The sequence below is a fragment of the Culicoides brevitarsis genome, chromosome 3 (genome assembly GCF_036172545.1).
Source record: "Culicoides brevitarsis isolate CSIRO-B50_1 chromosome 3, AGI_CSIRO_Cbre_v1, whole genome shotgun sequence".
Taxonomy (NCBI): Eukaryota; Metazoa; Arthropoda; class Insecta; order Diptera; family Ceratopogonidae; genus Culicoides; species Culicoides brevitarsis.
The window spans coordinates 31722801-31740917 of NC_087087.1; the positions used below are offsets into that span (position 1 = coordinate 31722801).

Genomic DNA, 18117 nt, shown 5'->3' on the forward strand with positions numbered 1-18117 from the left:
ATTAACAAACCACACAACAACAACAAAAACTGCGTCATCCGTTATTTGCTCGCCTTCAATTGTTTGTTTGTTTGTTTTGTCGCCGATAACGAAGCCATCTGTGATTTCAAATGTCAATTTTGTGGTTTTGTCCAGTCAAAACTGACTAACAATTAACGCGTTGAATTCATTAAATTAATGAGTTACAACACTTTTTTTTTATCGCATTTCGAAGAAAAAATTGGATTTGTTCGAGAATTGACGTCGGTTGAATGGTTAAAAATTTCAAATTGTGCATTGGGAAAATTTTTGAAATTTGCATTGGGTTTGTTAAGTTTCAAATGAGCATTAGGGATAAAATTATAAATATGCATTGGGTTAAAAGCTTAAAAATGCATTAAATTGCAAAATTGAGATATCAACTCAAAAGTCACGTGGTTAAAATTTTTGAAATTTGCAATAGGGTTAAATTTTTAAATTTGCATTGGGCTCAAATTTGAAAGATTTACTAAAAGTTAAATAAAAAATATCAATTTAGTAAAATTTTCGAATTATATCTGAGGTAATAATTCAAAATTAGTTCTCATAGGTCACGTGGTTAAAATTTTTAAATTGTACTTTGGGATATTTTTGAAATTCAAAATGTGTGTTATGGAAAAAATTGTAAATATGCATTGAGTCAAAATTTAAAAACTCTTATAATGCAAAAAATTAAAATATATAATGAAAAGTCACGTGGTTAAAAGATTCGAAATTTGCATTAGGATTAAATTTTGAAAATCGCATTGGGGTCAAATTTGAGAAATTAACTAAAAATTATGAAAAAAATATAAATTTAGTTAAATTTTGAAATTTCATCTGAGGCAATAGCTCAAAATTAGCTTTTATAGGTCACGTGGTTTGAAATTCGTACTTTAAATCATTTTTTCATAAGAAATTTCTACTACTTTGTGACGATAACCGCAAAATGGCGCCAACATCTTATCACTACAATTGTTGTGTTATCTTCGCGACGCACTAAAAACCCGTTTGAACTGTAAATAAGTTACGATGCACTTATGCGATATGGTTGCGATATGTATTCCGGATCGATCTGGTCAAGCATTTGTTTACAAATCTCGAGACCTTCAAGCATTTTACCAAATAAACAATATCCGCATGAAATAACAAGTTGACACCTGCCATAAGAAAAAAAAATTAAGAAGGGTGAACGATCTTTTTGACCTTAATTCGTGGTATATAACCTTATTCTCATTTACATTTTACAGACAAAATGGTGCCTGGTTCGCTCCAAAATCGATCGATTTAAGGATCAGTTTGCAGCGAAAAATGCTGCGTTTCACGAAATATGATCGACTTGACCGCGAAGAATATAAACAATAATTAAATAGAAATTTGCAGTGATGTCATGTCAGCAGAAAGCGAGCAAAATCATATGGTCGTAAAGCAAAATTGAAACATAAATAAATATAAAATTTCTTCCAACTAATATCGTTTTCTTATCTTTTATTTTTTGTTGTTCTTGTTCAAAGTTGTAATAAAAAGTTTTATGCTTGGAAATGATTTCTTTGTTGTGCGGTTCTCGGTTTTGTTCAATTTCGTATGGGAGTGACAGACGAAATGAGTGACAAAAAAACATATGTGATGACAGACCGCTCGGTGTAAGTATTTAAAATTGTAAATAAATAAAGGGTTGAGTGCATGTTGGACTACGTGAGAAAATGCACGGAGTAACATCTGAAAGGATTTAAAGAATTTTTGCGAAAATTTCTTACGAAATTCTTTAAAATTTAAATTTTTTTTTCAAAATTTGTAGAATTAAAAATGATAAAATTTTTGTAAAAATTAAAAAAAAATATTTAAAAAAATTTGAATTAAGAAATTCAATGAAAGATGTCAGGGTTGCCAATTTTTTTTTTAAATTTAATAATTTTACGATTTTTTGAACTTTATACAAAGAACATTTATAATTTTCAGAAAAAAATTAATTTTAAACTCAATTTAATGATAAAATTCAAAATATTTATACATGCCGGGTTGCCAACTCACAAAAATCCAATCACTGATATTTGTCAATATTTTGTCAAAATCACTTTGAAGAATGTTTTTATGCAAATTATCCAAATGTTGCTCAAAATTTTTATATATTTTTATCATTTTTTTTTTTAATATTTACTCCAAGCTTTGTAAAGTTTAATTTTTAATCAATGGAATTAATTAATTTAAATACAGGGTTGCCAACTATTTCAAAAATTAATTTTTAGAATACATTTCTTGACTTTTTCACTAATTTTTTTCAGTCAATTACGATATTTTTCACATTTTATTCAGAAAGTATAATTTTCTTTTCCTTTTGAATCAATTTTCTTACATGCAGGGTTGCCAAATTATTCAGAAATTTTCATTATTTTTTAGTAATTTCTAAATATTTTGTTATATAAAAGATATTTTTCACTAGTTTAATCAGAAAATATAATTTTCTTTTCATTTTAAATGATTTTTATAACATTCAGGGTTGCCAAATTTCTTAAAAAAATTATTTATTTTTTGAAAAGTTTTCAAATCTTTTATGATGAAAAAAAAATTTATTTATTTTTAAAAATTTTCAAATTTTTTATGATAAATAAGATATTTTTCACTTTTTAATCAGAAAATATAATTTTCTTTTGCTCATGAATAATTTTTCTAACATCCAGGGTTGCCAAATTTCTCAGAAATTTTCATTATATTTTAAAAAATTTTTTTTTTTTAATAAAAAATTTTTTTTCACTAAAATTTTTTATTAAATTAAAATTTTTTGTTCACTGTATTTTTATTTTTTTTGCAAAATCATAAAAAAATTATTCACTTCAATTTCAATCATTTCCGAATTGCGTAAACAATTTCGCACACTTTGACATCCGAAGGCCCATCTTCACAATAATAATTTTTTTTTTCACTTTCAGGAAATATTTACGATGAACAAAAAAAAACTACACTTTGGGTTAATAGCCCTGAAGTAAGATGAAACTAAGCAATCGAATAAAGTGTTGAAATACATCACATTCATTCACTCCTTCGATATTGGATCTAAAACGTAACATTATCATTGAAACCGCATACCGGAGAGAGAACGAGCAGGAAAAAAAACTTTGTAAAGCACTATTGAATCACTGGAATTTGGTTGTTTTTGTTTCATTTTTTTTTATATTTTTACGAAAACACGCGTCGATAATAATAATGTGAGGTAACTTGATATCAATTGTGATTTACCGTGTTTTGAATTTTTTTTTTCACTTTTTTTTATCAATGTCAAGACAATGATAAATCCCGAATCACTTTTATTAGTTGTAGCTCTGGTTTATTAATTTAGATTAATAATTTGTTCAATTTTTTTTTTGTGAAATTCCTTTGTGTTGACAATAGACGACGCGCGCGAGAGGAGATACGACTTTACAGTTGAACTTTATTTGTTGTTATGACGAATATGAAAATAGTGCCTGCGAGCGTACAGATCAAAACAAAGTCACTCAATTCTCTCTCTCGGTTTTTTTTTTAAGATAAACGCCAGAATGAATCTAGTTTTAATTCATTTTGATTCGCCATTCACTCACACACATTTATTGTCGTCGTCGTCGATCGGGCGTCTCGTGTGTTTTTTGTGTGTCGTATTTTTAAACGCATATTTTTCTATAAATAGCATGAGTCATTACACAATTTTTTTTGTTGTATTTTATTATTACTACTATTGAATTTGTACTTGCTGCGGCACATAAACTGGTTGCATGTGCGTCGCTTGCGTTGTCTTGAACTTGAGACATAATCAGTAGTTGTAGTTTTGTTTGTGCTTGTGCACTTTTTTTTCTCGTAGCTCGGTGCATAGAAATTAAAATAAATAATAATTAAACGACAATGTAACAAAACTTGCTCATTACAGAGAAAAATTTTAATTTTTTTGTTGTTTTTTTTTAATTAAATTTCTGCTAATGAAAAAATGATGTAAGCTGTCGTTCAAAATAGAGAAAAATAAAAATTTTCCAGAACGATCCGGTATTTATTTACAATTTATGTAAATTCTAGAGTTTTTTAAAGTCTTGAAATCGTCGGGTGTCATCGTTCGGAACATCTTGAGAATGTCAGAAAGAATCAACGGTTTTATAAATCATCTGACGGTCTGGCAGTTTTATGAGGAGTGAATGTGTGCGAGACACAAAACGTTATGAGTGTGTTAACGGGTGTTTAAATGCATTTTTTGAACTTGGTTGAACTGTAATTTTTTATTAGTTTTAATTGTTTTTTAATTTTTTTAGGTATTTTTTTAAATTAAAAAAAATAATTAATTAAAACTTTTTTGCCGCAATTAAATATTAATTAAAATAAAAATATTTTTTTTAATTAATTTAATTTTAAAAATTTACAATTTTTAAAAAAATTACAAGATAAAATTTCGATTAAAAAATACAATTTTCAAAAAAAAACATAAGTTAAAAAATAATAATTTTTAATTAATTAATTTTATTTAAAAAACATAATTTTTAAGGTAGAGATTTTAAAAAAAAAAAATAATTTTTAATTTAAAGATTTTATTTAAAAAAAAAAATAATTTTAAATTTAGAGATTTTATTTAAAAAAAATTAATTTTTAATTTAAAGATTTTATTTAAAATAAAAAAATTTTATTAATTAAAAAAAATTTAATTTTTAATTTAAAAATTTTATTTAAAAAAAAATTAATTTTTAATTTAAAAATTTTAATTAATTTTTAATTTAAAAATTTTATTTAAAAAAAAAATTAATTTTTTTAAAAATTTTAATATTTGATTGAACATTTTTATTAAAAATTTGAATTTCGCTCGATTTTTTATTTAATTTTATTTAACTTAATTTTTTGCTCTTCAACTATTTTTGTTTTTTTTTTCATCAGAAATATTCAGTTTCTTTGAAAATAAAAAATATTTTTTTTTTAATTTAAGGGTTAATGTTGAACTAATTTTTTTCTTAATTTAATAAAATTTAATGCAAATATAGAAAATTTAAATTTAGTTTAAATATAAGAATCTTTTATTTCTTTTATTTTAAAGCAAAGAAAAAAAAATAAGTAAAAAAAAATATTATTCTTTAAAAAATTTAAAAATTTCCTTAAAAAAAATTTTTAAAACAAATTTACTAAAAATATATTTTTTTTAAATTTATTTAAATTAAAATTAATATTTGTGAATTATTTTAAAATTATTTTTTTAATTTATTTTTAATAAGATTTTTTTTTAATAAAAATTAAAATAATTAATTAAAAATATATTTTTTTGTGAATTAATAAAAAAATATTTTTTTTTATTTTTAAAATAAAAAACTTAAAGAAAAAAAATTTCCTTAGTCGATTAAAAATAATTTTAAAGCTCATAAATTAAAATTTTTTCTTTAAATATTAAAAATTATATTTCATCCAAAGCCTTCAGCCAAATTTCCACAAAAAAAAAAGAAAAACTTTAATAATTACAAAATTCACATCAAACATTTTGCTGATGATGTAAAACTCTAACTTATGGAAAATCAACCGACACTCAAATCATGAAAAAAAAACTAAAAGCATATAATTAATAAACTTTTTTTTATAAAAAATAAAAATTCTGCACCTACCACGCAACCGGCTGACTTTACTCGTCTCTAGACACTTCGCCTTTTACACAAATTCAAATTTATGAATTATTTATAATTTTGCGCTAATATACGAGGTAAAGGGAAAAAACGACACAGAAATGCATGCGCTTTGACAACATTGTAACTGTGTGTGTGTGTCGTTGGCTAAAACGAGCTAATTAAAGTACCGCAGACGATTATTTATGCGAAAATTAGCATAAAATGCAATTTTTTTCGCGACAAATTCAAACGAAGAAGTTCATGTGTGTGGGTCACTCAGTTTATCGATTATCACTAAAGCGAATAAAAGCTTAAAGAAATGAAAAAAGGAAGTTTGTGGGATTTCTGATTGCGATTTTGCTAAATAAATGCACTGACAAAATGAACTCTTAATTGCTTCAGACGTCTAACAGACAAGCAAATGTCATTATTTTCGCGATAAATAATTGAATTGAGGGAAATCTCGACGACATCGACCCACGCGCGAGCGAAAATTTCGAGCAAAATAGATGAAAATTGAATGAAATTTGAATTTGTTTGCGATGAGCCGGTAAATTTTATTGTAAATTACGAGTCTCACACCGAAAATTTTTTATAATAAATTATTTTATTTTTTTTTTTAGGCAGAAAAGTCATTATTGAATCAGTCAAGTTACATGCCAGCCTTCATAATTCATTTAAATCTACTAAATTTTTTTTGCTCGTTATTCAAGCCTGCTTAACCATTAAAGCCGACCCACACAACGGGAAAATTTCAACAAATGTGTCAACTTTTCATTATTTTTACATTAAAAAAGCATTTTCCGAAAGAAATGTCTCGTTTGTCACGTTGTTTCCTGGATTTTTCCGTTTTGATGTTTTTTTTTTCGGAGAAATGCAATAATTTAAAAAAAATTCCAGTGAAAAATGACCTAATTTTCTGACCAATATGAATTAATATCCGGCACGATTGCGATCTCGTACGTGTGACATTGACAGTAAATAAGCTCAAAAAAAAATTTTTTAAAAATCGAGATCAAACAATTTTTTTTTCCTCTTCCTCATTTTATGGGTGCGAGCGAGAGTTTTTGCGAAAATGTGCACGACCGGCTTTTTTTTTCGCTATGAGCATGGGCAAAATTCAATTTGCTTTGCGAATTTTACGTACCTTCGTGTAGGAGAAAAAAAAATATGTTGCGCAAAGAGAAAATATATTAAATCTACGAGAAAGAAAAAAAAATAAGGAGGGACGGTGAATGAGGAAGATTGATTCGTTTGATGACGATAGCAGTAATTCAAGGGCAGTTAAGTTAATTAAGGAATTTTTTGACCAGTTTTTTTTATTTTTAACAAGAGTTTTGGAAATTTGAAATATGCATTAGGTTCCAATTTTTATTTTTTTAAGAAAAAAATTCAAAAATTAGGTAATTTTGATGAAATTAAGGGAAAATGTGCATTGGGCCAAAATTTTAAAATGTGCCGTAGGGTTTAAAAATTGAATTTATAACAAAGAAAGTTTAAATTATACATTATGACAAATTTTTTTTCAGGAAAAAAGTTGAAAAATTAGATAATTTTGATGAAATTTGGGTAAAAATTTGCATTGGGTTAAAATTTTTAAAATGTGCTTTAAGATGAAAATTCAAAATGGAAACTGGGTTGAAAATTTCGAAATTATGAAAAAATAAAATACATATTAGGTCTAAATTTGTTAACAAACCAAAAGTTGAAAAATAAGCGAAATTCAATCAAAATTGGTTGAAATGTGCATTGGGTCAATATTTAAAAATGTGCTCTGAGGCTTAGAAATAGAGCTATATCAAAGAAAATTCCATAAACATTAAAATTTGAAAATTACTTTGATAGATACTCAATTATTGAAGTCCCAAAGCACATTTTAAAATATTGACCCAATGCACATTTTACCTAATTTTCATTGAATTTCGCTTATTTTTGAGTTTTCACTTGTTTACAAATTTAGACCTAATGTGTATTTTCAATTTTCATCAATTCAAAATTTTTAAGCCCAGTTAACATTTTAAATTTTCCTCCCAATGCACATTTTGAAAATTTTCACGACAAATTTAATGAATTTCATTCTTTGAAATGTATAAAAAAATACTTTAATTGGCTCATAATATAAATTTTGTTAAAATTATTTTTCTTGGAACTCAAATCGATACAAAATCCACTCCCTCCCTAATAATTTTTTAAGCAGCGTAATTTTTTGAGTGATATATCTGTGTTACCTTTCATGCGAAAAAATAAATCATTAAAAAGAAAAAAAAACGAAAAAATTGCAATGATCCAAATTTCGTGTGCAAAAAAAAAATTATCTGTCAGTTCCAAACTCGTAACATCAAGATCATTCCCTTTTTTTCCTCATTTGCTCGATATTTTTTTATTTTATTTTCCTTCTTCATATGTCTCAAGTGTGTGTTTGTGTCACACGACGGGCCATGCAATAAATTTACGTAAACATTATTTATTTATACTTTCGGTGCTGCCTGCTTCGAAATGCTGCACAAATAAAGACAAAACTAGTGCAGCGCAGTGTGTCATCTGCCAGATGCGCGATAATTAAATGATCAATGCGAATCTCTCGCCAAGCCCAATTTTTTTCTTTTCTATTCCTGTTTCTCCAATTTTGTTGCCTGTCTGCCTGCCTGCTTGCTTGCTTGCCAGTAGTTGATACAATCTGCCGCGTACTCGTTCGTTAATTGCTTGTATGTCGCGTGAAGGTGAAGGTGAAGCAAAGAAAAAGAGACGAGTACGAATGAATTTTGTATAAATGAAATCTTAATTGAGTAAAAATATTTTTAATTTTTTTTTTTTTTTGGGTTGGACTCCCACAGTGAATTTTCGACGTCTTAAATTTTGCAAAATAAAAAAAAATTAAAGGTCCTTGAGGAAGACAATACAGTCAAGGATGGCATTTTTGGCTAAAATACTTGCTTTTCGTTGATCGATGTTCGAATTTTCTTTCATTTTCGAAAAAATTCGAATATCTTTTAAAATTTTTGAAAATTATTCGAGCAGCTTCTCAAATTTTCGAAATTTATTCGAGCATCTTTTCAAATTTTCGAAAATTATTCGATCGATGTTCGAATTTTCTTTTCAAATTTTCGAAAATAATTCGAAAAAAAATTCGAATCAAATTTTCGAAAATTTTTCGAGCATCTTTTCAAATTTTCGAAAATTATTCGAGCAGCTTTTCAAATTTTCGAAAGTTATTCGAACATCTTTTCAAATTTTCGAAAGATATTCGAACATCTTTTCAAATTTTCGAAAGTTATTCGAACATCTTTTCAAATTTTCGAAAATTATTCGAACAAATTCTCAAATTTTCGAAAATTATTCGAAAATTATTTGAATAATTTCTCAAAAAATAATTCTTTTATCTTCGAAAACCTTTAAAAAATTTCGAAAATACCCCATAAAAGAACAACAAAGTAGAAAATAATTTTTACTTAATTACCACAAAATCGCAGCCAACTAAAAACCATAAAATTTCCTACATTCCTTCGTTTCAGCTGCAATATCATAAAATGTAATAATAATCATCGCTAATAGATCCAATTACTGGCAAGCAACTTGGCTGCACGTGAGAGCGACTGACATTGTAAATAATCCAAAATGAGATTAAATTCAGAGCAGACATTAACTCTCCTCATTTTTTTTTTTTTTTTTTTGCTGAGCCATGAACGATCAACCCACATGTGACACTGAATCTCTCAATCAAGTGAAAAACAAAAGTGCCAATATTACGTGAATGAAATGTGGCGTCAATGTCAAAAGAAAAGTGTGAACACAAAATTTACAAATATAATTTTTTTTTGCTCATTCACGAAAAATACGAAAAATTTTAGAGGAAAAAAAAATCGGCGTGTGCGAGGAAAAATTATGATACGAGAATTTTCTTCTTTCTCTGTCCGAATTTTTTTTTAATTACACTGTACTCGAAAAAAAATTTTTTTTTTCGTGCCAAGTCGTCGTCGTCGTCGATCGAACGTTTATTCGGAAACACAATGGAAAATTTTTTTCGCGACAATTTTACGAGAAAGAAAATTTTTTTTGTGTATCTTTTAACGGATTTACGGACGACCGAAACAATAATTGGCAAACTTACGCGTGATAATAATTTTAAATTCATCAAATAATTACTTGTTTGTGCGCCGCAAAGTTTTTTTTGCTTCGTGCCAAGTTCTTAGTTTGCAATTTTGTAGGATAAACCACTTAAAATTAAGAAATTGTGGCGCTTACATCCAACTTTCGTGCATTTTCTATGCGAAAGACGACGAGTAACGATTCATTTCACATGTCTATTGTCTGCTTCGTCGTTCGTGGACATGTGCCTTTTAATACACTTTTTTTTTCCTCTGTCGACGACACACGTTGCTGTCTGTATCTTTAGAAAATACGTCACAAATATTGTCGCATCACATGAATTCTTTTGTTTCAATCAGCGCCGTCGACTGGTTGGTTTTCGGTTCAGTTTTGAGGTAGAGATGTTATCAGCGGCGCACACAAAATTATCTCGACGTGATAAATGACGGAAGAATTTGCACATGATTTGATAAGAAATTGAAAAAAAAAGGTTTTCAGGTCATTTTAGTGGAATTTTTTAATATTTACTTTGAAACTTTTGTTGTTTGAATAAGAAATAATTACATGACGCTAATTGTTGCGGTTGTGCGTAATAACGAGAAATTGTGCTAAGTGGCGACGTAAACAAACGCAGGGAGTTCATTGGCTGAATTTTAGTGCAAAATATTTGAATTTGAACAAGAATTTGATTTTTTTAGATTTTTACTCGTTTTTCAGTAATTTTTTAATTTTATTTATTTTTCTTATTTATATTTTATTTTTAAATTAATCTGTATTAATTTATTTCTAAAGATTTTTTTAAATAAAATTTTTAATTTTAAATATTTTTAAAAAACTTTAAAAAAAAATTCGTTTTTGTAAGAATTAAAAATAATATAATTAAAAAATTTATGAAAATTCAAGAAATAAAAAAAAAATTAAAATTATTAAGTTTATTTAATATTTTTGAAAAAATTTGGGAGACTTTGCTATTATAATTTTTTTTGATGAAAAATGTAAATTGACAAAAAAATAAAATTAAATGTGGATTAAATGTAATTTGGAATAAAAATTTATTAATAAGAAGGCAAGATTTTTTTTTAATTTTAAGAATTAAATTCTTGATTTAAAATAAACTAAATATAAAAATTTAAAAAAAAAATTAAATTTTAAAAATAAATTTTTAAAAATCTTAGAACATAAAAAAAAATATTTTTAAAAAATCTTAAATTTAAAAAAAAAATAAAATTAAATGCAATTTTTAATTAATAAAATTTTTATTCCAAATTACATTTTTTTACATTTTATTTTATTTTGATTTATCGTCAATTTAATTTTTTGATAAAAAAAAAAATACAAAAGAAAAAAATTTTTTTTAAATTCAAAAATTTTAAATTTTTAATGAAGTAATTTTTTTAAAATTAAAAAAAAATTTTTTTTATTAATTTTTTTTTTCTAATTTATTTATTTTTTTTTTTTTTTTTTATTTTTAATTAAAAAAAAATTATTTATTTTCCCATTAATTTTTTTTTCATTTTTAATTTTTTAATAAAGTAAAAATTTATTTTTTTAATTTTTTATAATTTTTGATGCTAAATATTAATTTTTAATTAAATTATTTGATTTTTTTTAAAAATATTTATTTTCTTTCGATAATTTTTTTTTCAAATTTCTTGAATTTTTATAAATTTTTTAATTATATTTTGCACTTCTCTTCTTAAAAAAAAGAATTTCTTAAGAAAAAAAATTATTTCAGCAAAATTTTAAATTTTGTTAAAATTCAAAATTTTTATTTTAATAACTTTTCTCTCAATAATAAATTATAAAATTTCATCGAATTTCAACAAAAAAATTTTTTTTATAAAAATTAAAAAAAAAAACTTTGTTAAACAAATTTTTGCTCATTTTTGCCACTTTTTCACATCTTCTTCGCGAATCTTTCGGTCAAATACCTCAACCGTAACCCAAATCGCATTAACTGTTTACGCCAATTCTTCACAAAAGAAACAAAGAGCGAAAATTTTAAATTTGCAAACAAATCTAATCCACACTTGTCCATCGCTTTGTTAAAAGAAAGAGTGCATGCTTGTTTTATAAATTTCTCGTCTTTCTACGAACGTATGAAAAAAAATCGTTACTGCTAATTATTATTTATTTATTTATTTTTATATGAAATGAGAGGAAAGAAAAAATGTTTTCGCAAAAATACGAAGAAGAAGGTGGTAAAAAATTATGAAATCGTCGCTTTTATTACGTCGCAATTTTTTTTCGTGTTCATTCGTGTTCAATTTGTCGTGCTAATTAGATTCTAATGATTTTTGCAACTAAAATCTCGTAATTTCTATAAATTTTTCAAGTTTCAGGGAGGAAGTAAAAAAAATAACAACAACAAAAAATGTAAACAATTCGAACAAAGACAAAACTAAATTCAGTTCGAGAGAGAGGGAAAAAAAACTATTCGAACATTGATTAAAATAGACATTTATTTACAAATTTAGAGAACGACTTATTCAGTCTTATCAACATCGGAACCAGGGTCATTTATATTTAGACTTAGAAGCCAGTGCGTAGTAGTTTTAATGATCGACGATCAGCGACGACGACGTAAAAAAAATTTTTTTATTGAGAGAGAGGGAGAAAAAAAATGTTTTCGCATAAAATGATCATGACGGACAACGAACTGGACCAGTTTGGTAATGATATTAATAAATAGTAAAAATAATCGCTTTTCTTGTAGTAGCTGTGCGAGTTAGGAGACTTTGTAAGAGTGAAGTTGTGAATGAGTGATTATCACCATGTGCCGCGAAGGTTTTCTAAATTGATATTGATTCGTTCGTTTTGTCAGATAATCAAGATAAATTCGAAGGAAAAGTGTTGTTGTCAGTTGAGATTTCCTTATTTTTTGAGGTTAAGAAGGTGTTACTTGAGCGTGTTTTAGGTTAAAATTTTATGATATTTGTAAATTTTTTAGAATTATTTATGAAAATTTTAATTTTTAAAAAAATAATTAATAATTTTAATCAATTTTAATTTTTTTTAAATATAATTTTAATTTCTATTTCTTATATTTTTAGAAAAATTTCTTTAGAATATTAAATTAAAAAATTTATATTTTCCTTTTAAAATTTTCCTTTAATTCAATTTTTTAAATTTTTTGATTTTTAAGATACTCAAAACGTCAAATTTTTAAAAATTTTGACAGATAAAATTTTAAAAAATTTCAACGTTCGAAAAAAATTGATTCTTGTTCGATTTGAGTCGCAAAATGCTTTAAAAAATTTCAAAAACCTTAAGATTTTTATTTTTTTGACATTTTAAGATACTTTTTTTTTGAAAAATTTAAAAATTTCAAAAATGCTTCATATTTCAAATAATTTCAAATTTTGTAAAAATTTTGACATTTAAAGAAATTTTTGACAGTTCAAAATATGACAACTGACATTTGATTGTTCAAAATTTAAATAATGAACAAAAAAAAGCTCAAAAATGAGTAATTTTAATAAAAAATTACGAAAAGCTGCTAAAAAAATATTTTTTATTTAAAAAAATGTCTTAAATGTCAAACTTTTGACATATGACAGCTGTCAAAAATTTGACTTGAACCTCAAAATTTTTAAAAATTAACAAATTTTGTAATATTTTGTAAAAAAAAATATTATTTCAACAAAAAAATTCTATTTAAATTTAAAATTTTTATGAAATTAATTCAAAATTTTGAAATTCTAACCTCAAAATTTTTTAAAATTAAGTTAAAAGGCAATAAATTTATAAAATTTTTAGAAAAAAATATTTTTTTCTTATAATTAAAAGTCTAAAAAAATTAAAATTCGTAAAAATTATTTAAAATTTCTTCTATAAATTTTTTCCATTAAACAGACAGACCATCAAAAACCGCTAAACACAATTTTTCTCAAAAAGGAATGCCTTTTAAATGCATCAGAAACAGATGCAAAATGCACTAAATTAAATTTCACTGAATCCATTGTGCGCCGTGATTTATTTAAATTACGAGGACTTTTCCTCAGAAATCTTCCATGACGCACTTGATTGTAACTCATTTCTTGTTTTATTAAATTTATCAATGGAGACAAAGTTGCCGAGTTCATTAAAACGCTGAAATCGCATGAAAATGGAACGATAACGACTCCGCATGAAGTCGAAGATGATGACAAACAAATAGCAACAGTGCAATAATAAATCAATTAAATTAAAACATGGCACGGACCCGACTTAACTGGTTGATTTAACGCGTTTCTCGCCTGGCAAAGTAACGAGAGCGCGAACGAGTACTACTTACTAATGAACTCTCCGTCGAGTTATTATTATTATTTCTTGCCTTGTTTATTTATTTATTTACAATTTATTATGCAGTTGCTAGTTCTTTGTGCTTTTTCCTGTCTTTTAAAGTACGAGAGAGAGGGAGAGAAGCGTTCTAGAAAAAGTGCATTGAGTGCAAAAATGGGTCTAAAAAACTTACAGATTCGCGTTGCGACCGTTTTTGCTGTTTTTCATGATGACGGTCTCCAATTCGGCTGCAGTAAATCCATTTTCTTTGCGAGTTGACGAAAAAAGTATCCGAGAGTAATCCAAAAAATTATTTGATGCTCGACCAAGTATGCGGTATTTCAAAAGAATTTTTGGCTTGTAAATAAAATCATCTACATCGAGAGAGGTACTATATATTATAAAGACAATTGATTTTTCACTTTTTTTCTTGTTTTTTTTTTCTCTTCTATTTCTGCACTACACACATGCACTCGTGTACGGTGCCAATTGTATTGATGACTGTGTGTGTAGGTAGGTGTGATGGCAAAAAAAAATTATTTCAACACAAAATTGACGCTTTTTGCGGTAATTCAGGCAATCAATAACACTTGATTGCGATGCACAGTTTCGTCGTACGTGCAGTTGGCGGAAAAACACGGTTTTTATCACGTTTATTTCCACGAAAATTCTTTTATTTAAGTGCGACACGAAAATCGCGAACCTCGTCCATCAAATAATTCAATTTTTGACAGTAAAATGGGAACCCAGTTGCAGACCAAAATTTTTTGACAGACCCGAGTCACAAATTCCGAACTGTCAATATGATTATGAGACGAATGAAATTGATAAAATCTCCCCAAGTCACATTTTTTGTGCCTCCTAAATGTAAATTGGGTCAGTTTTATCGTTTCCGGTGACGTTTTCCGTCATAAAATCGCTTGGGTCGCCGAAAAAAACGAAGCTTTCAGAGTCGGTCTGTATTTTTCGTCAATTATTTTGATATTTAAGACGCTCCAAGAGATATTTTATCGAAATTTGGTGAGATAATCATTGACAAAAATCATCAAGAATGAATAGAAGTTACAGAAATACGCCGCAACAACGTAATACCCGTCAAGTAAGTTAAAGGCCATTTTGGATTTTTGGAAATTTTGCCAAAAAATTGAATGAATCGGGGCGAGGTCATTCTTTTGTTGTTGTAATTCAATTGCTTGCTTGTTTATGTAACAATTAATTTTAAAACAACAAAAAAATCAATAATTTAAAAAAAAAGTTGCTTTGCTGCTTTCTGATTGGTTGATATATGTACTTTCCTCTCGTAGCCATTAAAAATTTTTTAATGAAATTTTTTTTTTTAGAATCCGATTCAAACAACCAACTTCGTTTCCGGGGGATTCACCCAAGTTGGGCATCAAACGGTACTTTCTCCGGTTCAACCTGCGAAGCCGCAAGTAGTTCAGCAACAACAACCAGTTCAAGTCCCAGTTCAGCAAGAAGCTGCTAAAGTTGCTCAGCAAGACGTTCCAATGGCTGCCGAAACGGAAAATGGAAGTGCGGAAAATGTTAAAATTGTGAAATTTCATGCAAGGAGTGGCAAAGGTAAAGATTTTTTTAAAAAAATTAAGGGATTTTTAAGAATTTTTAATTTTTCTTTGTAGTTAGTGCCAAATTGCGACGAGCCCGTGCAAATCGGCGTTTACGCAAGCTGTTGTGCCCCAAGACTGCTGTCATGGCACTGCATGAGCTGCGTAGCAAAGATGTCGAGCTGGACTTTAAAGTAAGCGACAACCCAATTAACGGTCAATTCAAAGCTGAAACAGTTTACGAAGGAAAAACATATGTTGGATTTGGTAAATGGTTTCATTATTTAGCTGCTTTAGAACAAGCAAGCGATGTACTTTCCGTTTTTTATGTGCGACATGCAAGAAAAAAGCTCAATGACCCTCAAGTTGACACATAAAAGACAATTGTTTACATCAGTGGCGCGCGAAATTACATGAGCAGCTATAGTCAAACCATATTGTGCCAAAAATCGAACGACACTTTTCTTCTTAATTTTCTCTCAAAGAAAAAAAAACAACATATTTCTTTTTTTAACACACATTTTCCGAGATCTATTTAGAAGAAATAGGCAGGCCAGTGCGTCAAACTCATAAAAAAAAGAAGGATACAAAAAAAAAATGATTTGATTATAGTTGTTTATGAGATAAACTTAACCGAAGAATGACGTATCAGATAAGTTTATCCTTAAATTTGCTATCATTTTAATCTAATTAAATTTTAACACTTTTTATTGTTAGCGGAATGCAAAAATATTCACAATATGGCAATGGGTGGCTCGACATTTTCCCGCCAAAATGTCGTGCATTGTCCCATTTCCTGTTGTGAATGTCCTCAAAATTGAATTTTTTGTTATAATTTCCAATTGAGCTTATTTGCCTCTCTCTCGTTATACACACTTTAGCCATTTTTTGATTAAATTATTGTTTTTCGTTAAGTAAATCCAAAATCGCAGCTAAAATCTGCGCATTTTACTTAACATTTTTATTATTAACCTATTTGTAGTGTGACATTTTTATTTTGAAACCCTTATTAACTCATTTTTCATCTCGATTCAGGTGCAGGGAAACAAGCTGCTCGCAATAACGTAGCAGAAAAAATCTTACGCGACATGGTAATTGAACGCATGAAGAAAAACCCCAAAAAATCCGAGACAGATGGCGCTGTCAAAAAGGAAAATGGAAATGATTCCGCTGACGGAGCTGATATCGAAATGGCTGACGTCACAAACGAAGACGAAGAAGTCCCCATGACACATTTGGCATCTTACGCCTTGCACAAGCTCTTCGCTGAATGGGCAAAAGAAGGATATGAAGTCCCAGATTTTCGTGCTCCGCCTCCTTTGACCGTTGGAGATCATACTGCTTCCGCTGCCGCAAGCGGAAATGCAAAACCCCATGCTGGTTCGCCGAAAATTCGTACAGAATTACCGCCAGCTCCGGAGAAACTTCATCCAGCGATGTTGTTGCAAATAATGCGCCCCGGGACGCAATATACTGAATTGGGATCGCAGGGAATCACGCCGAATATTTTCCATGCGATCGGCGTGACTGTTGATGGGCAACAGTACATTGGCAGTGGCAAAAGTAAGAAGATTGCGCGAAAGGAAGCCGCTCGGAGTGCATGTGAAGCTATTTTCAAGGTCAAATTTGAGGATGAAAGTGAACAAGCAATGTCACAATAAGAAAATTTTACGCAACTTATACATACATTACTTTTTAGCTACAAACCGTTCCAAGAATTTATTGGATGAACGCATGAGATTGACTTTTTAAATGAATTTACTACTACATTTACTTCTACCTTCCAGAAATCCTACCCTTATATGGAAATATTTAATAACTGACAAATTTTCAGCAAAATTTATTACTGAAGCTCAAATTTTGAAGAAACCCCCGAATTAAGAACAAAAAAACATAATAGACAAGTATGCTACTTAATAAATGTTCAAATAGTAAAACAAAAATTTTTCAATTCAACACAAGGGATACTTATCGATATACTAACACGTAAAAATTCTTCGACTTTATTGCAAAGATGTCATCAGCTATCATCAAGGAGATAATTTTTGTTCGTAAAATCATCGACCAAATCATGGAAATCTTTTCTGACTCCAATCATCAGGATTTAATTTTAGTTCTTACATTTGTAAGAGCTTTTCTAAAAGCAAAGTAAATTCTGAAGGCGCCTTCTTGAGATGTCAGATCAAAAGCTTAAACTAATATTCAGCACTTTGGTTTGTTCTAGAATTTTAAATTTAAGTTTTTTCAACTTCAGGAAACAATTCAAAACCATAAAAAATGATTTCTCAACTTCGGAGATGTGATACATCTAACTTGAGCCGTAACCAACGATCCTAAATTTCAATCACGACGAGACGCCACTGAAAGCTCTTCCATACCGAAAGCTTTTACATCTTTGTACAAACGATGCCGGCTACTTACACTACCCTTACAAGATACTTTCAAACTTTTTTATTTCATAAATTCCGTACGCAACTATGTTGTACCTACTATCTCTTTGTACACGTTCTCGTTCTACTCTGCCTTTTATTTGCCGCTCAAAAGACACTTGTTAACCAGTTGCAGTTGAAACGTTGAACGATACGGATCGTCAAAAAAGACATTTTTAT

The 18117-nt window shown here is 27.7% G+C and overlaps 1 protein-coding gene across 1 annotated transcript; it reads left to right on the top strand.

The window, feature by feature from the left end:
* Positions 1–14849: 14849 nt before the first annotated feature.
* On the top strand, positions 14850–17429 carry LOC134833120 (double-stranded RNA-specific editase 1). The gene is made up of 4 exons (XM_063847340.1): positions 14850–15042; positions 15284–15524; positions 15584–15775; positions 16544–17429. Exons 1-4 carry the CDS (start codon positions 14995–14997, stop codon positions 17167–17169), a joined length of 1107 nt encoding a protein of 368 aa, XP_063703410.1. The 5' UTR covers positions 14850–14994; the 3' UTR covers positions 17170–17429.
* The last annotated feature ends 688 nt before the right edge of the window (positions 17430–18117 follow it).

Excerpts from the sequence above, each read along its gene's own strand:
- LOC134833120 (XM_063847340.1), top strand. The coding sequence starts at position 14,995 with ATGAATAGAAGTTACAGAAATACGCCGCAACAACGTAATACCCGTCAA. Across the intron at positions 15,043-15,283 it reads AACAACGTAATACCCGTCAA|AATCCGATTCAAACAACCAA; the intron begins GTAAGTTAAAGG and ends TTTTTTTTTTAG. Across the intron at positions 15,776-16,543 it reads AAAAACATATGTTGGATTTG|GTGCAGGGAAACAAGCTGCT; the intron begins GTAAATGGTTTC and ends ATCTCGATTCAG.